Below are 23,213 nucleotides of genomic sequence, written 5' to 3'. Positions count from 1 at the left end.
CCATCACTAATGATACATAAGAGCCACGGCTGAGAGGCCCCCAAATTATACAGCAATAAGTATGGTATTGCCAAGACATGACATAAAGCATTCAATTCCCTACGAGTGTCCTAAATAAGTGGAACAAACATTTTTGGTTGAATGAGTTGAATCTTGGATGTTGGAAACAATCAATTGCGATGACTTGGAAACCATAAGCAACAGTTTTACAGATACCATGTAACTGGATAAACATATACTTGGACGGCATATAATTCAATGAAAAAAATAACATGATTTACTAAGAAGACATGCAACAATCACTACCCCCAATGAAACACCCTGTCTAGAATGGAAAGAAGAGAAAATGACAATTAGGTGGCTTCAAGGTTGATCAATTCCTGCGTATTCCTGGATGAAAGACTACAAACAAGTTGAGGGTCTGGCTTATCCAATATGGAATTTGTAGACTACAAGCAATCAATTCAGATGTGGGAAGTAATCAAAGAGAATATAAGGCTACAATTAAGAGCAATCAGAAACATCAAGAGCATATATGGCAAGTAATAAATCTTACATTGCCAAATTCCTTCATGAAGTCCACTTCAGAGTCCACAGTCCCGGGAGGCTTGTGACCTCTACCATTGATCTTGAATTCTTCATTATAATAGCCAGACATCCTAGGCAAAGAAACCTCCTGTCGTGAACTTGAAAGAATATTTTTCTCATTTCCTTGATGACTAGAGAAGAGGTGGTCTCCCTTAGAAGCCAAAGATGACAATGGAGATGGGCCAGTAAAATTTTTAAAACCAAAGAAGTTTCCACCAGACTGGGGTTCAGATGCAACTGTTGGAAAGCCAATGGATCTAGTTTTGTCCACAGAAATCTTTGCCGAGTCATCTCTATTGAGTAAACCTAGAGAATTTGATTTCATAATAGCAGCTGTGTTAACAGCGATGCTTCTAATCATAGAGCTATTCCTCACTTCAATATCAGTAGTATCCAAAACAGACTTTGTAGTACACCTATATTGGCAGAATCTTTCAGTCCAGGAGCAGAGCTTTGCACTAGAGGTGATTGTATATCAAACATTCCTGATATTGGTTTCTCTCCACTTAGAGTATCTGCATTGTTACCAGCAGTGCCTTGATTTTGACTTGCAGTAGTACTAAACCTTTGTTTATCATGGCCTTCCGATGTCAAAATCCCCTGATTTTTCAATTCTACATTGTTAAAGGTAAATGGACTTGCATAGTCAGAAGTAATTGAGCTCATCGTTGTTACTTTATTTGATGATTGATATGACACAAATGGGGAACTCAAATTCTCGTTTGGCTCAGACTCTCCAGCAGTATATTTCTTCACTGATTCATCAGCTCCACCAAGTACTCCCTCAACCTGTGAAGTCATGGAATCATCCTGGGTATCAAGAATAGAAGAAATGGATGCAGTTTTAGATAATCCATGTCCAACATCTGAAATTGTTGAAGTGCATGCTCCTGCATCCTGCACACTGTCAGGCAGCTCAGAGTGCACCTCAGGAAAAGCTGGTGGTGCAGAAATACTGCAAAAAAATTGAGATAATAAAAAAGTCGAACAGTACCATCTAGAATCAAAACAAAGCAACCTTGGGCTTCTATCGCTCGTAAAAAAAAAATTAAAACACAATCCATTTCAATCCATCTTCTCAGAGATACATGAAACCCCCAACTTCAAAAATAAAAACAGGACATTTTACCAATCAAAATAGAGGAGAAACACCACCTGGCAATACAAAACAAATCAATATGCCCGTCAATAGTTACGACGACCAGAATATGATATGGTGAAATTTCTTTTAATTCTCCATCCGCAAGTTTGATTTCAAATATGCCATCTGTTGAAGTCTTATCCACACCAAATCCCACCACCAAATTATCATCTCCATTTTCTAAAGTCAGTTGACAAAAGAAAGCTTAGTGCAACTAGACTAAAAGATGAACTCCATTCCTTAAACTAAAGCAACATAACCAATGTTAAAACAATAATCTACTTTTATCATTCGTGCATCAAACTGATGTGCCTGTGGTACATAATTCAACAATGTATAGAAGTGCAGTTCATGCCATCCATGAAGGTATTGGAAATAATAAGATCAACAGACTGATATCTGACAAGCCAAAAAGAGGTATATCCAACAGCAAACCACACAACACAAAATCCATGCCCTAATGAATCATCAAGGCTCCAATAGAATACCATATCCAATTAAAGATGGTTAAGAACAAGAGAATCACGCTAAATAGTTAACTAGATCGACTGAATAATAGCAACACTTTCTTTTTCTTCTCCAATCAACAACTATGAAACTAGCCAATTTCTGACAAATCAGACCAATTGTACAATGATTTTACAAGTAAGTTGGGGATGGAAGCTAGCAGTGCAGCACAATTATAAGGAAGGCTGCATAATAGCTAAATACCTTAGAGATGGGTCAGAGATACAGGATTAACTAACAAAAATGAAAAGCAGAGAAATATAGTAGATACTTTGAACTGGTGCACCAAAAGTGGTGTCGCAGAGACATGTAAGAATATGTGGCCTACAGAAGCAAGAATCTATTGCCCAAGCTTCCTGTAAGCTATCTAAGGTATGAAGCAATGAATCTCCAGATCTCACCTTAGGCTTGACTAGCATTGGCACTTGAGGCGAGGGATTAAGAGGGGACAAAGTGGTATGGCAACCATGTCCTAGAAACGCTTTGAGGGACGTGACGATGGATGAGTTAGGGCACATATTATGGTATCTTGAAGAAAAATTTATCACATGCAGAAACTTCAGTAAGCAAGTGTGGAATTGGGAAAGCATGAGTCCTTTCTCTGTACCTTCCCTAGGATCTTCGAGGGGAATGGGGTGGCAGAAAAGAACCCTAGGTCGCAACATTTGGGAAAATCTGCCTCCATCCTAGGCTTTCTTTTCAGTAATTGACTAACGCTAACCACACATAAAAGTGTGGGGTGTATCAGTGTTTTAAAATGTGGGATGCGACCAAAAGCGATGGGGGGGCCGATGCGGCTCGATGCGGGTGCATCGCGACGATGCGGTCAATAAATGTAAAAAAATTCAAAAAAATCTAAAAAAATAAGTGTTAATGCATAGAAAAAAAATATGAAGGTGATATATGTGAAAGTAGGTATTTTAGTTTAACCCCAAAATTATTAGCTGTCGAAGATTTTGTATCCACTATCCCCAATTTTAGTGCTCAATTTCTTCATGGCCTCTTAAACCCCCGATTTCTTGTCAGAAATTCACCTAAACTTTCCTAAATCAACAATCAAAAAGTTCTAATCAATATCCAAGTATCAAAAATCAATATCCAAGTATCAAACAATCCCCAAATCCAAGATCTAAATGAAAAAAAAGTTCCTCCTAAATTTTTTTTTAGCTCGATTTGATTCCAAAAAAGCCACGAAGGTGGCTGTAAATGATTGTTTAGGGGGTTTAATACCCTCCCAAATTGTTTCCCCCAATTTTTGATGGTCAAAAAGACCATTTTGCCCCTCCCCGAGGAGCACAATCGAATTTTTTTTTGCAGAAAACGATGCGGCACTCAAAACCGCATATGCGGTCTACGCAGATGCAATGCCCACCGCATACCACATGATGCAGCCGCATTTTAAAACATTGGGGAGTATTCTTAATATTTGCTTCATAGGTAGGGAAGTTAAGGAGAATGTAGACCATTGCCGCGTCATTGTACCTATGGTGGTTGGAGCAACTTATGGTCTCTTTGAGGTACCATTGCCACGAGTGATGCTGGAATCAGTACAAACATGGAGAAGCGTCCAATATGTAACGTACTAGTGTGATCTTCAGAGGTATCAAGAAAGAGAGAACTAATAGGATTTTAAATGGTTCATGTATTAGTTTTTTAGCCTCAGCGGCTCAGGGAATGAATTGAGGACTCAGATTTTATATGCCAGTGCTTAAGAAGTTATTGGGCTTCAAAGCAGAGGATCTAATAGAGGTAGAAGATTGTTTCTTGAAGCAGCACCTTAAAACCCAGATCTAGGGTATGGTGGGTACGATCGGTGACCCAAATGCAGCGTTTCCTGAAGCTCAGGTTTGATGGCAGATTCCCCTGGGTACAGCAGAATTGGGAGGTTTAACTAGAGTTCATGTTAGAAGAGTTCTTGAAGACTACATAGATCCTGTGCTGAGTATCACTCAACTTAGGGTAAAACCCCGGCAAACAATAAAAGTGTATTTGTTTTGAATAAACCATTTGATTAGGATGGAGCTTCGCTCAATAAGATCAAATGGAGAATCAGAGAGGCAATTTACCTATAGATCATCATCGTCAGAGCCTTTTCCCAACTAATTGGGGTTGGGGCTAACACTAGCAATTTACCGATAAATACTATTATACCAGCAAATATTATGAATTGGTAGGTTAGGGAGGAGGTCCCTGTATATTAATCCAAGGGGCTTAGAGAAGCCAACAACAAGGCAAACTCACTCACACAAGAAAGGGTTCAGCACAGATCATTATACACAACAGAAGCTCTCATTTGTCCATGAACTCTGTTTTCAGGTTACATCTCATTCAAAGAATCCTCAAAACAACTTAGACTTTAACCGGGGAAAGGAAAAAAAAAAAAAGAGAAAAAGAAGCAAAAGTGTATAGGAAAATGGGTCAAATATCTTGGCCTTCAACAAATAATTTAGGACACTAAACGCCCTCACCTTCTTTTTGGCCATTTCTGGCTTGCGTCAATTTATCATTTGTGAAGGGTAATGATAAAAATGCCCATAATGGACTGATGTTCAATTATGTAAAGATGTGACACGAATTAGAACCATCATGCCTCCTGATAGTAGAATGTCAACCTTAGCTAATGATGTGTTCTCATCCTAACAGACAATAGAATTACACCCAATCCAAAAACAACTCTAGAGGAAAAGTTAAAGGGCATTTAATATCTGAAGTTATTCTGCGCATATGCATAATGAAAGAAAGGTCCAAGTTTGAGCAAAAAATGAAAGCCCTTTTTTTTTCCCAACTTGCTCCAATGACGTAAGGAACCAATGGACAAAACAATGAAAACTTGAATCCAATTAACCATATACTTGTAGACAGCAACAACACCTCAATTAATCACCTTAAAAGGACCATTTAAATATGCTATGCAATCTATAACTATTATCAACATAAACGTGGATTCCCCATCAAAAAGGCACCTTGCAGCTCAATCCTAGGCCTCCATTTGTCTTGTATGATTTCAATGGCTGTTGCTTCCCTCTTCTTTCCATCAAAAAACCATCCCAGGAGAACAATATGTTCATCTGCCATCTTCCTATTAGAAGCAACAACAAGCCCCCTACCTTACAAACAACAAAGCTCCCCAGCATTACCAGACATAGAATAAATCAAGGACATCAATACAACATTTGTGGCCGCAACAAAAACAATACAAGAAACACCATAAGATATATTTTCAAGAAACACATTGGAATTTCAATGGAATTCCCCAGAAACTATGAGACTTTTTTATCAGCAGTATTACAAAGAATTAACTGTTCAGAAGTCTTAAACCATAAAAAAAAAAAATCAAATCACGATGTACTTTTATTATCCGAAGGAACAAATTTAGATAATTTTTTGCAGAGAGTCGCAAGCCACAAAGCATGAGGTCATTATTTCATGGGATTTTTTCTATGTTTATCATGCGCATCTTAATATGTATGCTTCTTCATTAGAGGTATACGAGCTGCAAGCTGGGATGCATGCTTTTAAGCACGCCTACAACATTTTGGAATAAAACTACATTTATACAGGTTTTGCAAGGGTATTCTTTGCAAACATGCAAAACTATGTCTATCCCTTTATCACTTACAACTAACAAAACTTGATAGACCACAGAAGAAGATTGCGCAAGAAGACAACATAATATCAACATTATCATTTAACTAAAATAATCTCAAATACGCAAATGCAAAAGAAAATAAAATCACATACCGTATGTCCAAATAGTTCGCAAACAAGTATGGCCCATGTCCATTTGGTAAAATCAACTCATTCACAGCTAGGGAAAAATCACTGAAGGACAGAGCTACAATACTTGAAGATGCCTGCAAAACAACTGTAAGTCAGCCATATTTCCATTTACCATTTAATAACGAGACATATGCAAAACTTTGGACACGTTTTCTAACACCACCTTATGCTTGCACATACTTGAACATAAAATCCAAAAGCCAACAAATAGTCAAAAAAGGGAGCATAGGAATTATCAATGCACAAATCGTGTACAAGAATATAAGGAACTTCAGTTATTGAAGAGCTTCGCCCCCAAATTCAATATGCAAATGGTCAAAACCAACTATTGAATCAATCATAAGAACTAGCGACAGCCTAAGTTCTGAATCATAAGATGCCACAACCAAGATAACTAGCTCATCTATCACCTCAAATTTGTTTAACCAAGTGCCATCCAAATCGAGGAAGAAGCCCAAAAGTTTCAGACCAATGAAGCATGAAAATGTCATATTTGCAAGAAAGAACCTCGAGTTATTAAGTTATCATCCCAATAATATTCCACATGTAAATCTTATCTTCTATACTTCTCTAGAAGTACATGGATAAATGTACCAACAATTTAACAATAGCATACATGTTAACTAAAAATGAAAGTATCCAAACAAGTGAAAAACTGATATTAAATATTTTTAAGGGAAAGGTTGTACGCTTCCCCTACGGCATAGAAGTTCTATCCTCCCTTACCAACCAGCCGTCCAATTTTGATCAAGAGAGCCACACACCGTTTGATCTTAGATCTGACGTCTCAAAGTATTTTATGTTTAGTTTTTTTTATAAAAATTGTATGAATATGAAATTTAGTACGTGCCATCTTCTCATTGGAGCGCACCTATAAAAAAATTAAAAATAATTTTTCGATAAAATATAATGACCAAAATACCCCTTGAAACTTTCAGGGGCATTTTGGTCATTTATTTTATTTAAAATATTTTTTTTATATTTTTTGCTAGTGCAAGTTTAATAGAGGATTGGGCGTCTAAAATTTGGTGTCAAAATAGTTTATAGAAAAAAATTAAAAATAAAATAATGTAGAGACGCGATATTGTGATTGCGCAATCTTAGCCCTCCATGTAGAATGGACGGATGAATAAGGGGAAGCATATAAGTTTAATGCTGTAGGGGAAGCATAGAAAGCTTGCCTTATTTTTAAACAGAAAGCTCATACTGAAAATAATGCAAGAAAGTAAGGAAAGGACAATCTACAAAAACAAAATAATAAACAACTAGTGAAGTAGCCTTTGTTTCAATAGCAAGCTAACTTCTGTTATTTCACAGCCATTGCTAGTGATGACATGAACCGAACAACGATCCTCGTTTCCATCTTTAGTCAACTGAATGCATCCAATAACGATACTGTCATGGCGCACCCATTTGATAGAATCCACTGATATGATTAGCAAATATATTTTAGCATTTATACATGCCTACAAACCCAACCAATTAAGAAAATCAACTGACACGTATCAAAATCAACTAACGCAGCTGAAATACAGTAAAGACAGGGATAACAAAAAAGAATGCATCTCAGATGTTAGAATACCTAGAAGAGATTAGATACGGAAAACTAACAAAATCCGAGACCAACAAGTGATAGATAAGAAGGACATAAGAGTTTCACATACAAGAGTTTACTTTCTTTATAACCTTGTTATCTATGTAGTAGTCTAACTCAAAATTAAGAACATAAGATTCAATGTTAAATGCACATAACCTGCCACATGCATATGAACCAATATTAGAGAATTTTTTTTCAAGAATAAACTCTTTTGTGTTCTGTCCAATTCCTACAAAAAAAAAAGGATAGAAACTAAAAAATGATTCCTTGTGAACTCAAGAAGATGTTAAAGGAGCCACAGCTTGCCAATTAGCGCCAACTTTGATTAGGTTTAAAAAGGTTAGCTTATTTCAATTTTGAGATTTTGTTACTAGATACTTTTCAAGATTGGGTTTTGGATATTTTTTTTCAAGATAGATTTTTGGTTTTGTGATTTCTAAGTTCCAAGTTGGGTTTGTTCATTTGTGATTTCCAAGTCACAAGTTTTTTTTTTTTTTTTTTTCTATTTTTAATTTTTGATTTCGGGCTTCAACTTTGATTTTGCAAAGTTTTTCTAATATAGATATCGGTTTATTGATGACTTTTCTCAAGATTCTGTTTAGGCATAATGACTTTCCAAATATTTAGGTTTAGGTTTTGTGATTTTTTTCTAGTCTCAAATTTTGATTCTAGACCTTTTGATTTTGAAATTTTATTCTAGCATGGGTTTGAGTTCCTTGATGACTTTTCAGATGATTTGGTTTTCAATTAGTGATTTTTTGAATATTTGGACTTTGGAACAAAAAGAAATAGAATGGAACAAATATTTTGCAAAATTATTCATAATACCAGCATACATCATTAGAGAAACACTTGGCTAGTATTAGAGGTGAGCAATGTAGAAGAAAGAAGGAAAAGAAAACGAGATATGCGGAGAATGTGAGGCCAGCGAATGTTTTGGAGAAGAAGTTAAATATTACTATGTTGAGGAAGGAAAGCCCAAGACAGACTCTGCTCAACAAGAATTAGTAAGCAAACGGGGTTTGGCAGAAGAAGCCTTGCATAAAGGGGCCTAGGAATTATTATGTCACCCTTGATCAGAGGTGGCAAGGGGACAACCAAGGGATGGCCTGGGCCAGGCCCAAACTCGACCGAGCCAAAGGGGTCCATGCCCAGCCTGGTCCCTCAACTAGATGGCCTTGCCTGGCCGTTAATGGGTCAGGTCAGGCCAGTAGAAACTCAACCAATATCTTTTTAAAATTCATTTGAAAAAAAAAAGGTTGGCTAGCCAGCCCAGCAACTAGACCTAGATTTTAGGCTTGGGCCCGTCCCTCAAGCTAAATCTAGCGGCCCAAGATTGAGCAATTTAGGGCAGGGCCAACCAGGACAAGCCACACTACCCGACACATTGCCACCCTTCCCCATAATTTGGAGGATATGGTTAGAGAAAAAAGGCACATTACTATAAAGAACCGGTTTGAAAGGGAAGATCAGGGTCAGGTATGTCAATGAATAGCTTGAGTGTGTTGCGCACCCAGTATGTTGGTGGGCCACATGTCTCATTTTTTGATCTCTTAGGTTCTAGGCTCTCGGCTTCTGGGTGGCCAGACCAGCTTCCCTCCGTTTTCTCTGTCTTTTCCTTTTCTTCTCCTTTTCTTTTTTGTAAATGGGCTCCCCACGCAAGCTACCTCAAACCCACCCACTTTGTGAGATTTTTGTGCCCTCGATATATATATATATATATATATATATATATATATATATATATATATATATATATATATATATATATATATATATAGGGTTAGTCTAGAGCTAGCAACCCCTCAAAATACAAAGGTTCAAGTTAGAAGGGGTTGTGATGGGTGTATTATCAAAACAATTATATTTTTTTATTAAAAAATTATTTAAATAAGTAACTTTACCATCAAGTAAGGACAAATTTGAAATTTTCACAAAAGTACAATGACATTTGGGAAGTTAGTGTCTTGGAACTTTATTTATAAAGTGCCCTTGTCCTTTAGTTAAAATTTAAACTTTACCCTTTATGGAGATGACAAAAGTATCATTTGTCTAGTAGTAATATTTACAAAATTGCCCCACAAAAGTAACTTTTTTAAAAAAATAAACTACAAAATTAATAAATCCACCTGTCACAACTCTATCTATCTTGAACCTTTGTAATTTTAAGGGTTATGAAGTTTAGATTATCTCATATATATATATATATATATATATATATATATATATTAAAAAAAAATCTTAAAAACGTCTATAGGTGAAGTGCTACAGTGTTTTTCCACCGCCACGTACATGATTGCTATGGCCGTGGCAGTTCATTGAAAAGACTTCCATATGAATTTTTTACCGTCACAGATCCAGCATGTCCGTGACGGTACCGCCACGGACATGCTAGGTATGTGGCAATCGAAAAATGCAAATCGTCTGATTTTTTTGAATGCTAATAAGCCTATGAGCGAAAACTCTATTCATTTTCGCCCATAGGTAGTCTCTTCCATATATATATATATATATATATATATATATGAAAAAGCTATTATCAACACATGGGTTGATGGAACAGTGTAAGTCCCACGACTTAGATTAAATCTGGGCCAAATCCAAATCATTTGAAATTTGGAGCTTCTATTCTACAAAAATAGTGAAATCTACTAAAAATAAATTGACCAAAATACCCCTAAAAAAGTTCTAGGGGTATTTTTGTCAATTATTTTTTGCAACTTATTTTTTTAATATTTTTATTATGTGCACATTGATTAGAAGAGTTGATGCTCCAAATTTTATGTTATTTGGATTTATATAAAAAAAATATTAAAATAATATTACCGAAATAAAGTCCTGACCATCAAATCAGCCTAAATTCAATATAGGTCGTTGGGCTTATACTATTCCATCAGCTAGTGGCTAACCCTAGCATCTTCTATATATATATATATATATATATATATATATACTCTTTCAAAAGAAAAAAAAAACAAATGCAGTAGCCTGATGGATGTAACAAGTAGGAATTTCTTTCAATGCCGCAAGCTTGAAGAACTTTCACACTGCTTTGGAATCAATGAGCAATTTCGGCATGAATTGAAAGCACTTACACCTTATGAGCTCAAGGAGTTGTTGCTTTAGATGAGGTAGAGCTCACAATGCATAAGGAAGTATGGGGCACAACAATGAACGATTCATGGACTGATAGGAGGGGAACAAGTAACCTCAACTTTATAATGAGCGTCTAGTGAGGACAACATTGTTGAAGTCCATTAATGCACTGAAGTAACACACAATGCCAAGCACGTTTTACGGATAGAGGGGGTCGGGAACAATATGTCATTCAAGGCGGTACAAATACAACAGCAGCCAATATGTCGTCTTCCACATGAAACTACTAATGGAGAAGAGCCCGCATACTTTCAAGACGCCCTATGAGGTGCATCGCATTGACCTCATGCTTGAGGTGATAAGTTCATTATTGTGGACTTTGTAATTAATGAAGCAAAATATGTTACCATTCCATATACAACCACATACAAGTCCTAACCATGATCAGGAAGTTCGTGGAAAAAGAGTCGGTAGGCCACATCTAACGAGGTTTGCTAATACATATTTGACCTCTCAGTCTATCTTGGCTCATAAGACAAGCTCAAGGCCAAATTTTGTCTCTAAACAATGGACAAAGAGCAAGTATGCAAGCATGCAAAAGGAGAGGGCTTCTCTGATATTTTGCAACTCCAATTTTAGAATGGGGTCATTTAATCCCTCCAACATTTGATCCTTTTTAAGGTGCTGTGTTGGTTAGATGGACGAAACAACCAATGGATCCTACTCACAAGGTAATGGAGGTTGCTATGGAAAAGATCTCAAAGTATTGTGGGCATGACCAGTAAAAGTATTTAGCTATTTCAAAGATCCAAATAATCAATGGAATAGACAATGATGGTTTTACCATACATTTATCTTAGTTATGAACAACTTAACTAGGCACCTACAAGATGATATACCGTGGTGTATGTTGTTCCCAAAAAACATAGATTTGATCGATGAGATCCGAAACAACGTCAACACAAAAACTTTGGAGGGATGTTTTAGAATCTAAAGGTTTTTAAATTAGCTAGACTAAGAGTATATATAATGTAAATTTGGTAATTATAGAAGTAGAGACGAGAAAGTAGTTAAGATTGAAAGGCCAAGAAATACCCAAAACAATGCACTTTCGATTATCTTAAGTCAATAATCCAGGAAAATAGAGAGATTGAGGAAAATCTAGCATATAAAATTAGAGGTAGGTGGGCGAAGTGGAGATGTACAATCGGAGTTTTATGTGATTGCCACATACCAATGAAACTCAAGGGGAAGTTCTATAGGACAGCTGTGAGACCAGCTTTGCATTATAGGTCAGAATGTTCGGCGAACAAGAAACAACATACATATAAGATAAGTGTAGCGGAGATGAGGATGTTGAGATGGATGAGTGGCAAGACAAGAAAGGATAGAATTCGAAATAAATGTATTCAAGATAACTTAGGTGTGGCTCCATTAGGCGATAAGATAAGAGAAAGTAGAGTTAAGTGGGTTGGCCATGTGCTGCACAATCCCAATACAGTACCTGTTAGGAGATATGAGTTGGTTCAAGTGGAAATTCAAAGGACACGATTGGAAGTAATGAGAAAGGATATAGAGACATATGGCCTCACTGATGGTATGGCCCTTGATAAAGCAGAATGGCAGACTAGGATTCACGTAGCCGACCTCAAATAGTTGGGAAAGGCTATAATGATGATGGTGATGACAATGATGGTTTTAAAATAAGCTAAGCGGCACCTAGACGGCAAGGGAGGCCACAATGTGGACACCTAAGGCACTTCATTTTGAGGTGCCCCTACCTTACATATATGCGTATACGACAAAATAATGCATGTCAAACTCCTTACATATAATGCTTATAAAATATTAAAATGCATGTAACTTTGTATGAAGTATACAAATATGTGTAAATTTAACCATAGATGACTAATCATTGTTACCCAATCACTGATTCTCGATGTTTTGGATGAACAACGAGCTTTAAAACGCATAAAAATCTCCTCTTGCAACCTCTCTTGATATTTCATTGTGAATTAAATCCAAAGAAAAGTAGACTTGAATAATTTCTCAAGGTTTTTCATTTTTTCAATCTTAAAGAATTTTCAAAAAAAAAATTTATATTTTCCACACCAAAATGGTAGTTTAGACTTGGAAATTTCTTATATCCTACTCCTATCCCATATTAGGACAGCCCTAACTTGCATTATTTTTTTCTAAATCATGCAATTATGCATTATTCAAGAGGTCCATACAAACAAGAGACAAATTGGAGCAAAAGAGACTGGAAGACATAGTGTATGTTTGATTCAATGTTCAAGGAATGCTTTCATATGAACTCCACTGTTATCAGATATATGGATATTTTAGAGAGCGGCTTTTTGATGTTGGAGATGATCACGTGTTCTCTAAAGAGGGATTGTGCCAAAGCCAAAGTTTGTGGGGTTGTTCTCATCAAGCCTTGTGTAGGTCACTAGAACTTCACGGAAGAACTTGAGGATAAGAGAGGAGACTAACTCAAAGGAGGCAGAGAAAGAATAATATGTCAAGGAGGGAAGTGATTGATGATGACTGCTAGGCAACAGATGCAGAGGATAGTGATATTCGAGATAGTGCTGATGTTCGTGATGAGGTTATAGACCTTGACAATGATTCTTAGTTTGCAATCTAACTTAAGCTTTCTTGTTTTGTTGCTTGAGATTTTAAAGGCACTTAACCTTGTCAAAATAAATAAAGTCTCAGGGGACATGTCTTTTCCGTAAGGCATGTCAATATTCAATCCATAAGTCCTATGGATTGTTCTACGACTGAAGTACTTATTATGTTATTTCAAGTTCAACTTTCTAATTATCAAATATCAATATTCAGATTCTGATAATTCAAGTTTCAATCATCTGTATTTCTAATAATTCGAGCTTCAAGCACACGAAAGTATCAAACCAACCCACCCTACCCCCCCCAAAAAAAAAAAACAGCCCAAAAGAAGAAAAAGAAAATCAAACCTACCACACTGTCCTTGGAGCACCTCAATCATAAAGCGCCCAGCTAGTTGGCACCTCACGCTTTCTAAATCACTGGTTGCCATGAATTAGGTTAATTTTTATCTGATTCCAAAAAATATGTTAGCATATATGGGAGTGAATCCAAAAAATTGAGGTGAGAGCATTCCCACTCCCATAAGTAAATTTTCAATTTTTCTTGATTATGGGCTCTACCCTCTTTTCCCCATCTTATATTTTTCAGATTTATTAATAAAATTTTCACTCACCAAAGGATAGAGAGTGACAGAGACAGAGACAGAATGCGAGTAATACACACGCATGTGCATACACATGTGCACAATAAAGCCCCAAAGACTGACAGATTCCACATTTCCACTTTTCGTAGAGGCCTTTTGGTCATACATAATAACTTTTTTAGTTTGATTTGTTCAGGAATAAACTATGACTCGTGAGAAATTATGAACTCGGCAACAAGTAAAATTAACAAGAATTTTATAGGTAACCCTTGGCCGACATGGAATGGTTCACTAAGCTCAGGTTCTTTTGTGATAATAGCTTAATTGGGCGATGGACTTAACCTCAAAGGGGCATTTGACCAAAGCAAATTTTGTCTAGTAGTACAAAGGCTCTCCTTCGAAGATCAAATGGATACACATGCATGTTACTCAATGGAAAAAAAAAAGAGAGGTCCTTTTATAGCATGTACTAATCGGTATATGGAGGCTTAGCATTTCAAAGGCACCCTTGTCAATGATACACTATAGTATATCTATATAAATGTTAACTTATAGGAAACTCTAATAGTAGCCAGAAGGCAGTTAAGAAACCTTAGGACCATATGCCATGAACCCTGGGTTTCAATGAGATCTACAATTGCATCAACATGGGAAAGGCTGGTTTTTTTGTTGCGGTTCCAGGAGGTTCAAGAGCCAATGGTGCATCTCTTCTTAATGTAATGATTACTATTGTCAATCACAAGTTAAAGAAACATCGCAAGAATAATAAGATTGCTTTGTAAATTCAAATCACTTTTACTTCAAATATGATTCCAACATTTCAAATTTAACATAACAAAGTCATATTCAGTAGCAGGTAGGCAACATAAGAACATTCTCATGGACAACTGAAGTTGCATGAATATATTAATGCGAAGCTCTGACTAGCTACTCCTTGCAAGCCGAAGTCCAAGCAACAACCTCCAATCCAATCTAATGCCACAAGCGTTATTTACCAAGTAATTACCATGTATATTGAAATTGAATTTCCATAATAGAATATTCTTTCTAGCATAACTGAAGAAAAAAATTATAGAAATACAACGGAAATGCTAGCACAACAAAGAAATGTCTTCTCCTTAAAACAAATGAGCATGTTTAAAAAAAAAGAAATAAGAAATTAGATAATTAATGATATGGCCAATTATACAAGAAAACGAAACCCTTGTAAATTCACATAAAAGAATTTAGGTAGATCACAAGATAGGCATGATAAAATGAAAGCATTCAGGGAGGGAGAGAGACAAAAATTGTTAAAATGTGGACCTGTCATGGTACTGTCTTCATCATCATTCCATGATTGAAAAGGGAGTGATGTATGGAACTTCTCCTCAAACTCCACTGATACAATGCATAATGTACTCTTTCTTGCTAGAACAATGAAATTTCCATGCACGCTCCAATCCACTGTACAACAAATACACCAACCCAACTATTAGGAAATAAGAGATGGAAAATTGCAGATGCTACCCCATGACATGTCAAAGAAAATAGCATAAAAATGGGCAAAAAAAAAAATTTGCGCATGTGCAGAAAGGAAAACCCAAAGAAATATAAAGTCGGCCAGGTGCAAAAAGGACACTTACATTATAAGCAAGTTAAGAATCTAAATTTTCAATCAAATATTTACTTTTTGAAAATCACAACAGCCAAAAGTAAAAAACAAAAGTTCCAAGCAGTTTACACAACTAGAAAATCCAAACCAATAGAGTTTCTAGCATGGACAAAATTATGGAAATCAAAGTTTGGTATCAAAACAGACCTGCATCAACGTCATCCTTCTTGTCCTTGATAGGACCATTCACAGCTCCAAGGGACAGCGAACCATTGCTTGAAAGAACAATAAATTCGCTGTCTTTGTTTTTTTTCCATTTGAAGTCCTTCACATGGCTAGATTCACCCAGTGACCATGAAAAGAATGGTTTTTCCTCCTCCAAATCAGCAAATCAAACAAAAGAACAAACAAGAAAGAAGCATGTGCAAGAAAAACCAAAAAAAAAAAAAAAGTAGAAATAAATGACAAAAGAAATATAGCATTCTGGTTATAAGTTATGAAACATCAATTAGAACAAAAGATGATAGTTCAGGTTCGGTTTGACAACACCCGAATATCCTAATATTTCAGGATAATATAGCATCAATTATAATTAGAATTATACACGTTAAATGCCCTGTTTCAGATGACCAAACTATATCTTCTTATATTCAGATAACCTCCCTATATCTAAATCCCCAAAAATTCAAGTTGTAATTGAATTTTGCGGGTTTCAATTCTAGAGTTAAAATTATTTCGTCTCTCTCCCTCTCTCATCCACTCATAACCATCTTTTTTCACTCTCCCTCTCCCGTCCAACAGCCCTTTTCCTATCATTCAACTAAAACCCTTTTTCTCTATCTAATCAGAGACCCTCTCTCTGTCCCTCGACGGAGACCCTCTAAACCCTAATATCTCTCTCACACTGTTGTCTGTGACGAAGCTCTTCACTGCGATTATCAGTGGCCTCTTCTTCTTCTTGTCAAGCAAACCGCTAATTTGGCAGTTCCTGCTAATTTTGGAGACTTCTTCCACTGTTTGAGTAGTGGGATCTTTGGCAACGGTGGTTTTGCTTTTCTCAATTGAGGTTTTATCAAAGGAGAAGTTTTCATGTTACTCTCAAGCCTCCAATGCCATTAGCTGAAGAACGCAAAGAGGTTAGAGGCATGGATTTTCTCTTTTCCATAATCACTCCATTAAGAGGACCTAGAACTCCACTGCAAGAGGTTGGCAAAGATAAAGAGTTTACAAATTTGGGTTTTTTCTTCTACTTAATAATTCCATTACGAAGACCTGTAACTCCATTACTTGAGGATCGTGAAGATAAAGAGCTTACAGGTTTTGGGTTTTTGCTTTTCTGAAATAACTCGATTGCAAGAGGAAGGAGAAGATAAAGAGTTTGCAGGTTTCGGTTTTACCTTCACTGAAATAACTCCATCACCAACAGGCTTGGAAGGTGAGGTTGGGTCACTGGTTTAAGTTGCTGCTTCTCTCTCATGATTCCATTGGTAGAAGGTGAAAGGGGAGTCACTACTTTGGGTTTTTTCTTGTCTTCAACAGTCGATGAGCCTTTGCTCTTAATTGTCTTAGTCTCACTGCTCTTAACTTTCTTATTTCTCACTGAGTCTATTCGCTGAAGTCCTTGAAACTTTCAATGATGGGATTTTAATCAACATGGGGTTTAATTTCACATAGAATTTGGGTTTGGTGGAGAGAGAAGGCTTGGGTTTAGGGTATAGAGAAGGCTTGGGTTTGGTAGATAGAGATGGCTTGGGAATGGAGAAAATAGAGTTTATTTCACCAGACGATGTAATCTCAATCTTGATGGGTAGCTTCTTTTTCTTCCACTCATTGGAGCATGAATTGACAATACGGCTTTGGACTTGGACAGGGGACTCTGGTTTTCTGGTGAGAAGAGGAGAGATGGGCTGTTTTCCTTTGGATTCAAAGGCATATTTTTGGCCATATTTGAAAAACTCATGGCAATAATCAGTGGAATCTCTGAGAGAATGTGGAAGAAGCTTTTCTCCAGTTTCAAGGGGAGATAATGAAGCTTTGGTAATGGCTTTCCCTGCCGAATGTCTCCTTATGCTTGCTCCACAAGACTTCCTACTCTCATAGCTATTGAAACATCACTCTTTTCCATCTGTTAATCTGTTATTAAAACAAACGGTGAAGCAAACCCATCCTCAAATGTGTGCCAAATATAAAAAATCAATAATTATAATTTTGTCAGCCATAAAGTCAAAACATTTCAAATCTATAAAAAATTTGAAATACAATTAAGAAGGCCAACGTGCACATAAAAAGACATATCATAATAATATAAAAGCCAAATATACAAAAAGCAAGGCAATGCCTTTATTTAGATTTCTAAATATTTGAATACACAAATCCGGTTTTGTCAAACATATCCTTCAAGTACCTAATGAAAAAGTACCGCATGAACTTCCAAAAATTGTCGGAGAAGTGTTTGCAGAATAATCCACAAAATTCTCTAAATAATGATGACCTTTACCACTCCAGAGGATGGAATACTGAATTAAACTAATATTTCTCTATCCAATAATGTGAATGTCAATAATCAAATCAAGCATCAAATCAGCCAAGATGCCTCTATTCGACAGTCCAAAATGAGATTTACTATTCTTCAAACGGCAGAAAAACCATCATGCTACGCATGCATATGTTCGTAGATTACCTTGTGGGAAATTTTTGCCCCTAACAATTCAAGTCAAACAAAAAAATAATTAGATAAGTATTCCATAACATATCTGATATGTCCCAAGAAAACCACCTTTTATAGAGAAAATTCTCTTAATTAGTTCAAGCCAAAGAAGCCTAAAGAATAAGTCAAAGAGATTCAAGGCTCCACAATTGCACTCCTGTGTTAAAGTTAAAAAGGTAACTTTTCTGTTGATAATTGGCATGTCATTCATGAAAAAAATGCACGTGTGACCCACATTATAATGAAACTGAAACTGAAACTAAACTTTTATTACGTCCATATAAGACCCTCAGGATCAATTGGACAGAAGTGTACATGGCAGGAGTTTGAAAATTTTCCCCAATAAAGTGACCAAGAGTCCTAGATGGTATAAGGAACAAATCAATCAAATTATGAACATTGATGTTCCACTTTTCCTGGGTTGTTGTTGTAGTGGCACACTGCAGAAAAATATGATGCTTGTCCTAAATAGCATCTTTGGCACAAAGCTGACAAGTGCATTCCTCTTTAGGAATTTGAAGCCATCTTCCTGTTTCAATACGAAAGTAATGAGATCCCATTCTCGCCCTACTGATCTGAATCTGTAGACAAAGAGGGATAGGATCACTCAAATAAGTTGTTTTTACTGAAATTCCTCCTATGATACTATTAAAATAAAACGGTTTCTTTCCTTCTACTCCCTCCCAAATCCTTTGGGTTGCTTTTTTCCAAACAATTTTCCGAATTTGCTTAGGGGTCCCAATAGAAGATTTGCTCATCAATGTTCCATTTCTTTAACCAAAGCTTTCCCTAGTATAACCCTTATTTTGAGTAGCATGGAGAACTTCTTTTGAAATTTTATCAATCGCAGAAGTTGTGAGGTGTTGGGCAAAAGTAACAAACTGACAAATTGCCTCAAATTCCAAGGACATCAACTCAGCTTCTAGGAGCATAATATCATATTGGGTCTGTTGTTTTATCTTGAACTCTTCCGACAACAATTGTTTTCGAGCTTCTTCTATTTTCTTCCAATATTTGTCTTCTAATCGAGGGCCCCAAACTGCACAACCATAAAGGACAGTTGGTTGTACAATATTGCGGAAAAATTGTCTCCGAACATCCCAACATAAGGTGGCTTCCTTTTTGCATTTGCTTCTCAATGCAAATAAGGCTTTCATACCTCTTGTGACTCTTTGTGAAATGCATTTATCCCATTTATAATTATTGGAGCATTCTAAACCCAAACACTTATATGATGAAACAATCTCAACCTGCTCAGTTCCTATCTGAAACGCCAAGTCAGTATTTATGTACCACAAATCATAATTTCAGTATTTTGGAAATTAATACTCATTCCATAATACTGGCAAAATTCATTCAAAATGTGAAGCATTGCTGCAGACCTTGACATGACTTGGAAATCACAGTCACATCACCTACAAAGAGCAAGAGATGAACAGGAGATTGGCCTAATAGAATAGAATGACTGGGAGGAGTCTTATTCATCTCTCTAATTCATCTATGAAAATACCAAATAGTTGGGGGGGGGGGGGGGGGGGGGAAGAGGGCAACCTCGCTTATCACCAACAGAGCTATGAAACATCACATTGTTATGAGAATTATCATCTTTGAGTCGGATACATACCTCTAAGAAGAGCATTTGGATTGCTGACATTTAAGGCATTGGGACCCCGATATTTGGTAGTCTTTGCCATAGATTTTTTTTATTGATAGAGTCGTGTGCTTTAGAGAAGTCCACAAAACATATGAAAGTTTTCTTGATTTGGTTTTTAGCTTGATCAATGAGATATTTCAAGATGATGAGTTGATCTATTGTAGAATGATGTTGTCGGAAACCTGCTTGAGAAATCACTCGTAATTTTTTTTCCTTTACCCACATGCCAATCTTTGATTCCAGGATAGTCCCCAAAAGATTTGCAAAGATATTACTGATTACGATCAGTCAATTACTGAAAGCACCATAGCTGGAAGGTATCTATCGCACTTTTTTTTTTTTTTTTTTGGGGTAATTCAGGGGGGAGACAGGGTCCTTTCCCAATATCACACATATTGCTAAAAAAACTGTAGCCGATAACTTATAGCTGGCATCTTGTAAGAGTAACAGCACAGTGCTACATCACTAAAACAGAAACTAGAGGCTCACCTAACATCCAATTATCTAAGACTTAAGCAAAGAAACCAAATGAATAAACAAGGGGGAAAAAAAAGCATAAATACTATAATAACTTCAGTTAATTTTAAGGAAAAAAAATCCAATAAAGTAATAGTGCATTGCTTCCTTATTACAGAAGATAATAACTTCAGTTAATTTTAAGGAAAAAAAATCCAATAAAGTAATAATGCATTGCTACCTTATTAAAGAAGATAATAACTTCAGTTAATTTTAAGGAAAAAAAATCCAATAAAGTAATAATGCATTGCTACCTTGTTAAGAAGTGAAGTTACAGAATACAGGTAAACTTGACCAGCTACAGACGCAGCAAGAGTCTGAGAATCTGTAGACAGAGCAAATAGGTAAACACCGGCAAGTGGAACAACCATGATGCTCAGCTCTTTAGCAGATGAAACACTCCTTTCTTCCTTGAGGTCCTCAGCCAATTTTATGATCTCTTTTGTCTTCACAACACAAAACCCTATACATCATCGAATCCACACAATTAAACAAAGGAACTGATAAAAAGGTTTTATAAAAAAAGTGCTTTCCTTATATGGATTGAAATATTGCAAAAGCATAACAATTGTCCTAAACGATTTTCAAAGGCCTCTTACATGTAATTTCACGACATTTGCAGGTGAATATAAAGCAGTAAATATTTTCCATCTCAAAAGAGAGAGAATGAAACTAACCCAACTTGGACATTGCAAAAACAAAAAAAGCAACACAAAAATGCTAACATTTTAATATTCTGAATCACAAATGGAAGATTTTAACAAGAGAATAAAAATGAAGGGTGGGACAGCGAAGAATAAAATAAAGCCCCAATTTGGGACTACGCAAACGCACAACAAGCAATCCCGATTTGCTTTTATTTCAGTTCCTAATTAGGCGCCCCGATTTTAAATTTTTTAAAGATGTCGAAAATTTTGTAAGCAACTGATAAAGTTAACCAGTGGCTAAGAATTAGTTCTCACCTTGAGAATGAGCAGCAAAAAGTACTCCAAATCGATCTGAAATAGCAAGGACTTGAGCTGGTGGACTTTCAGGATCGAAGCTCCAATCACCTTTAGCAAATGGAACAGAAGCTCCAATTCTCTGAAAAATCACATCACTTGATCCGCGTGATTCCCCTTCCCCTGCTTCCAGCTCAATAAGACCTTCTCTTCCTTCCCAGCCCCCCGCCGCCATTGATACCAGATAATGCAATCCAAAACACAACGAAACCCTAGAATTCGATGCAAATAATTCACAAAGGAAAAGAGTAAGAGAGAAACCCTACAAGAAAGAGAGAGAAACCCTGCAATCGAATTTGAGGAAAACTCCAGTGGGAAGCGAGACAATAGAGAGAGGCCAGATAAAACCCTAGCATTGGAAGATAAAATATAAAATTAAACCGTGGAAGTAGGAGAGAGATCCTAGACTTAGAAGGGAGAGAGAGAAGGAAACAAACCCTAGAATTAAGAGAGAGAGAGAGAGAGTTCATAAAGAGAGAGAGTACATAAGAAGCGAAGAGTGGCGGGAAGGTTTCAGTCATGAAAGGGATGACCAAAGTGCCCCTCTACGTGGTTAAAAGTTTCATCAAGATAGATTTGTGGGCATCTCCATACGAATATGGATAGGTCACATTATTTTCGGCACACAAGTGTTTTTCAAGAAAAATATCAAAGTCATTTGATTGACAAAGTACTTACAATTTGTCAGTTAATAGCACTAACTTAGTACCGAAGTCATTTGATAATGGCAAAATATGGGAAAAGTTTAAAAAAAATCCCAAACTATGTTTTCTATGCAACTTACCTTCAACTTAACTTTTTTCCTCACTTTTTTTCCAAAATGCAAAACCCCCAAACCAAATAAAAAAAAACATACCTAAACTGCCCTCCTTTACTTTTACTCTACCCATGTCTCTCTTCTATCCCACCAAAATAGGGGGCTCCGACAATGTGTAAATACGGTATGATAGTAGCACTTTGACATGTGTAAAATTTTGTTCGAGAGTAAGGCTTAGGTACTGTGTTAAGTGGGGTTTGGCAGTAAGGTTCAGGTACTGTGTAAAATGCAGTCCGACAGTAAAACTTCGGTACTGTGTAAAGTGCAATCCGACAATAGGGCTCTGGCATTGTGTAAAGTGCGGTCCTGCAATTGAAAAGGACAGTTGCAAAGGTCTGTCCGACGCTCCGACAATGTGCAATTGGGGTCCAAAAGTCAAGTCAGATCTGTCCAAAATGATTTGTGAATGGGAAGGGCCTCTCCGTCAAACTTTTTCCCTTAAAAGGTATTTATATAGAAAGTTTGTTTTCGGGAAAAAAGTGAGAGAAAAAATAAGGTTGGGGTAAGTTGCATAGAAAGTGTACTCTTAAGGTTTTTTTGTAATCTTTTCAAAACATATAGGGAATTTACAAAAAGACCACTTATCTTTTTTATATAGAATTAACAATTATTCTTACTCATTAAATGTTAAATTGGATAACTTAAGGTGAGTCACAAAGTCCGAGAATTTTTCTTTTGAAACTTTATGTCTATTCATTATCACTCATACACCTGCCCATTCTTTAAATTTAAGGAACAATAATGACATCCATGTATAACAATAAATTCCTTTGTAGACAATCCCAATATATAAATACCTCAAACCATGTCCTAGACCTAAATTTTTAGGCATGTCCCAATGCATATTTAATCACATCGCTAACCTGAACACTTTTTATTTTGGGATTGTATACAATGGGACCATTTACCTTTCATACATGAAGGTTACAATTACTTACAACTATCTACTGTGAAATCTGATAGCTTGGACGTATCATAAAATTCGAAAAATTTTCATT

At 36.3% G+C, this 23,213-nt stretch overlaps 1 protein-coding gene across 11 annotated transcripts; it reads right to left on the bottom strand.

Annotated features, from left to right (window-relative positions):
* Positions 1–592: 592 nt before the first annotated feature.
* On the bottom strand, positions 593–22,025 carry LOC148783468 (nuclear pore complex protein NUP214-like). Of its 11 annotated transcripts, none has more exons than XR_016055069.1 (7): positions 21,360–22,025; positions 20,652–20,860; positions 15,728–15,896; positions 15,232–15,372; positions 5,978–6,090; positions 1,744–1,909; positions 1,310–1,485 (listed from the first exon to the last, which is right to left on the bottom strand). XR_016055069.1 is itself a non-coding variant. In XM_088866005.1 (5 exons), the coding sequence occupies exons 1-5, from the start codon at positions 21,571–21,573 to the stop codon at positions 7,282–7,284; spliced, it is 894 nt and encodes a 297-aa protein (XP_088722131.1). In that variant the 5' UTR covers positions 21,574–22,025; the 3' UTR covers positions 7,217–7,281. The 11 variants fall into 11 exon arrangements, 7 of the variants coding, with proteins under 7 accessions (XP_088722037.1, XP_088722088.1, XP_088722279.1 ...); XR_016055065.1 differs by lacking the exon at positions 1,310–1,485 and adding an exon at positions 5,200–5,339 and having other exon boundaries at positions 1,747–1,909; XR_016055078.1 differs by lacking the exon at positions 1,744–1,909 and having other exon boundaries at positions 1,310–1,543.
* Positions 22,026–23,213: the final 1,188 nt, after the last annotated feature.

This window comes from Amborella trichopoda, chromosome 1 (genome assembly GCF_054954075.1).
Source record: "Amborella trichopoda isolate Santa Cruz 75 chromosome 1, AtrichopodaSantaCruz75HAP2 v2.0, whole genome shotgun sequence".
NCBI lineage: Eukaryota > Viridiplantae > Streptophyta > Magnoliopsida > Amborellales > Amborellaceae > Amborella > Amborella trichopoda.
This window is presented reverse-complemented; position numbering and strand designations above follow the sequence as displayed.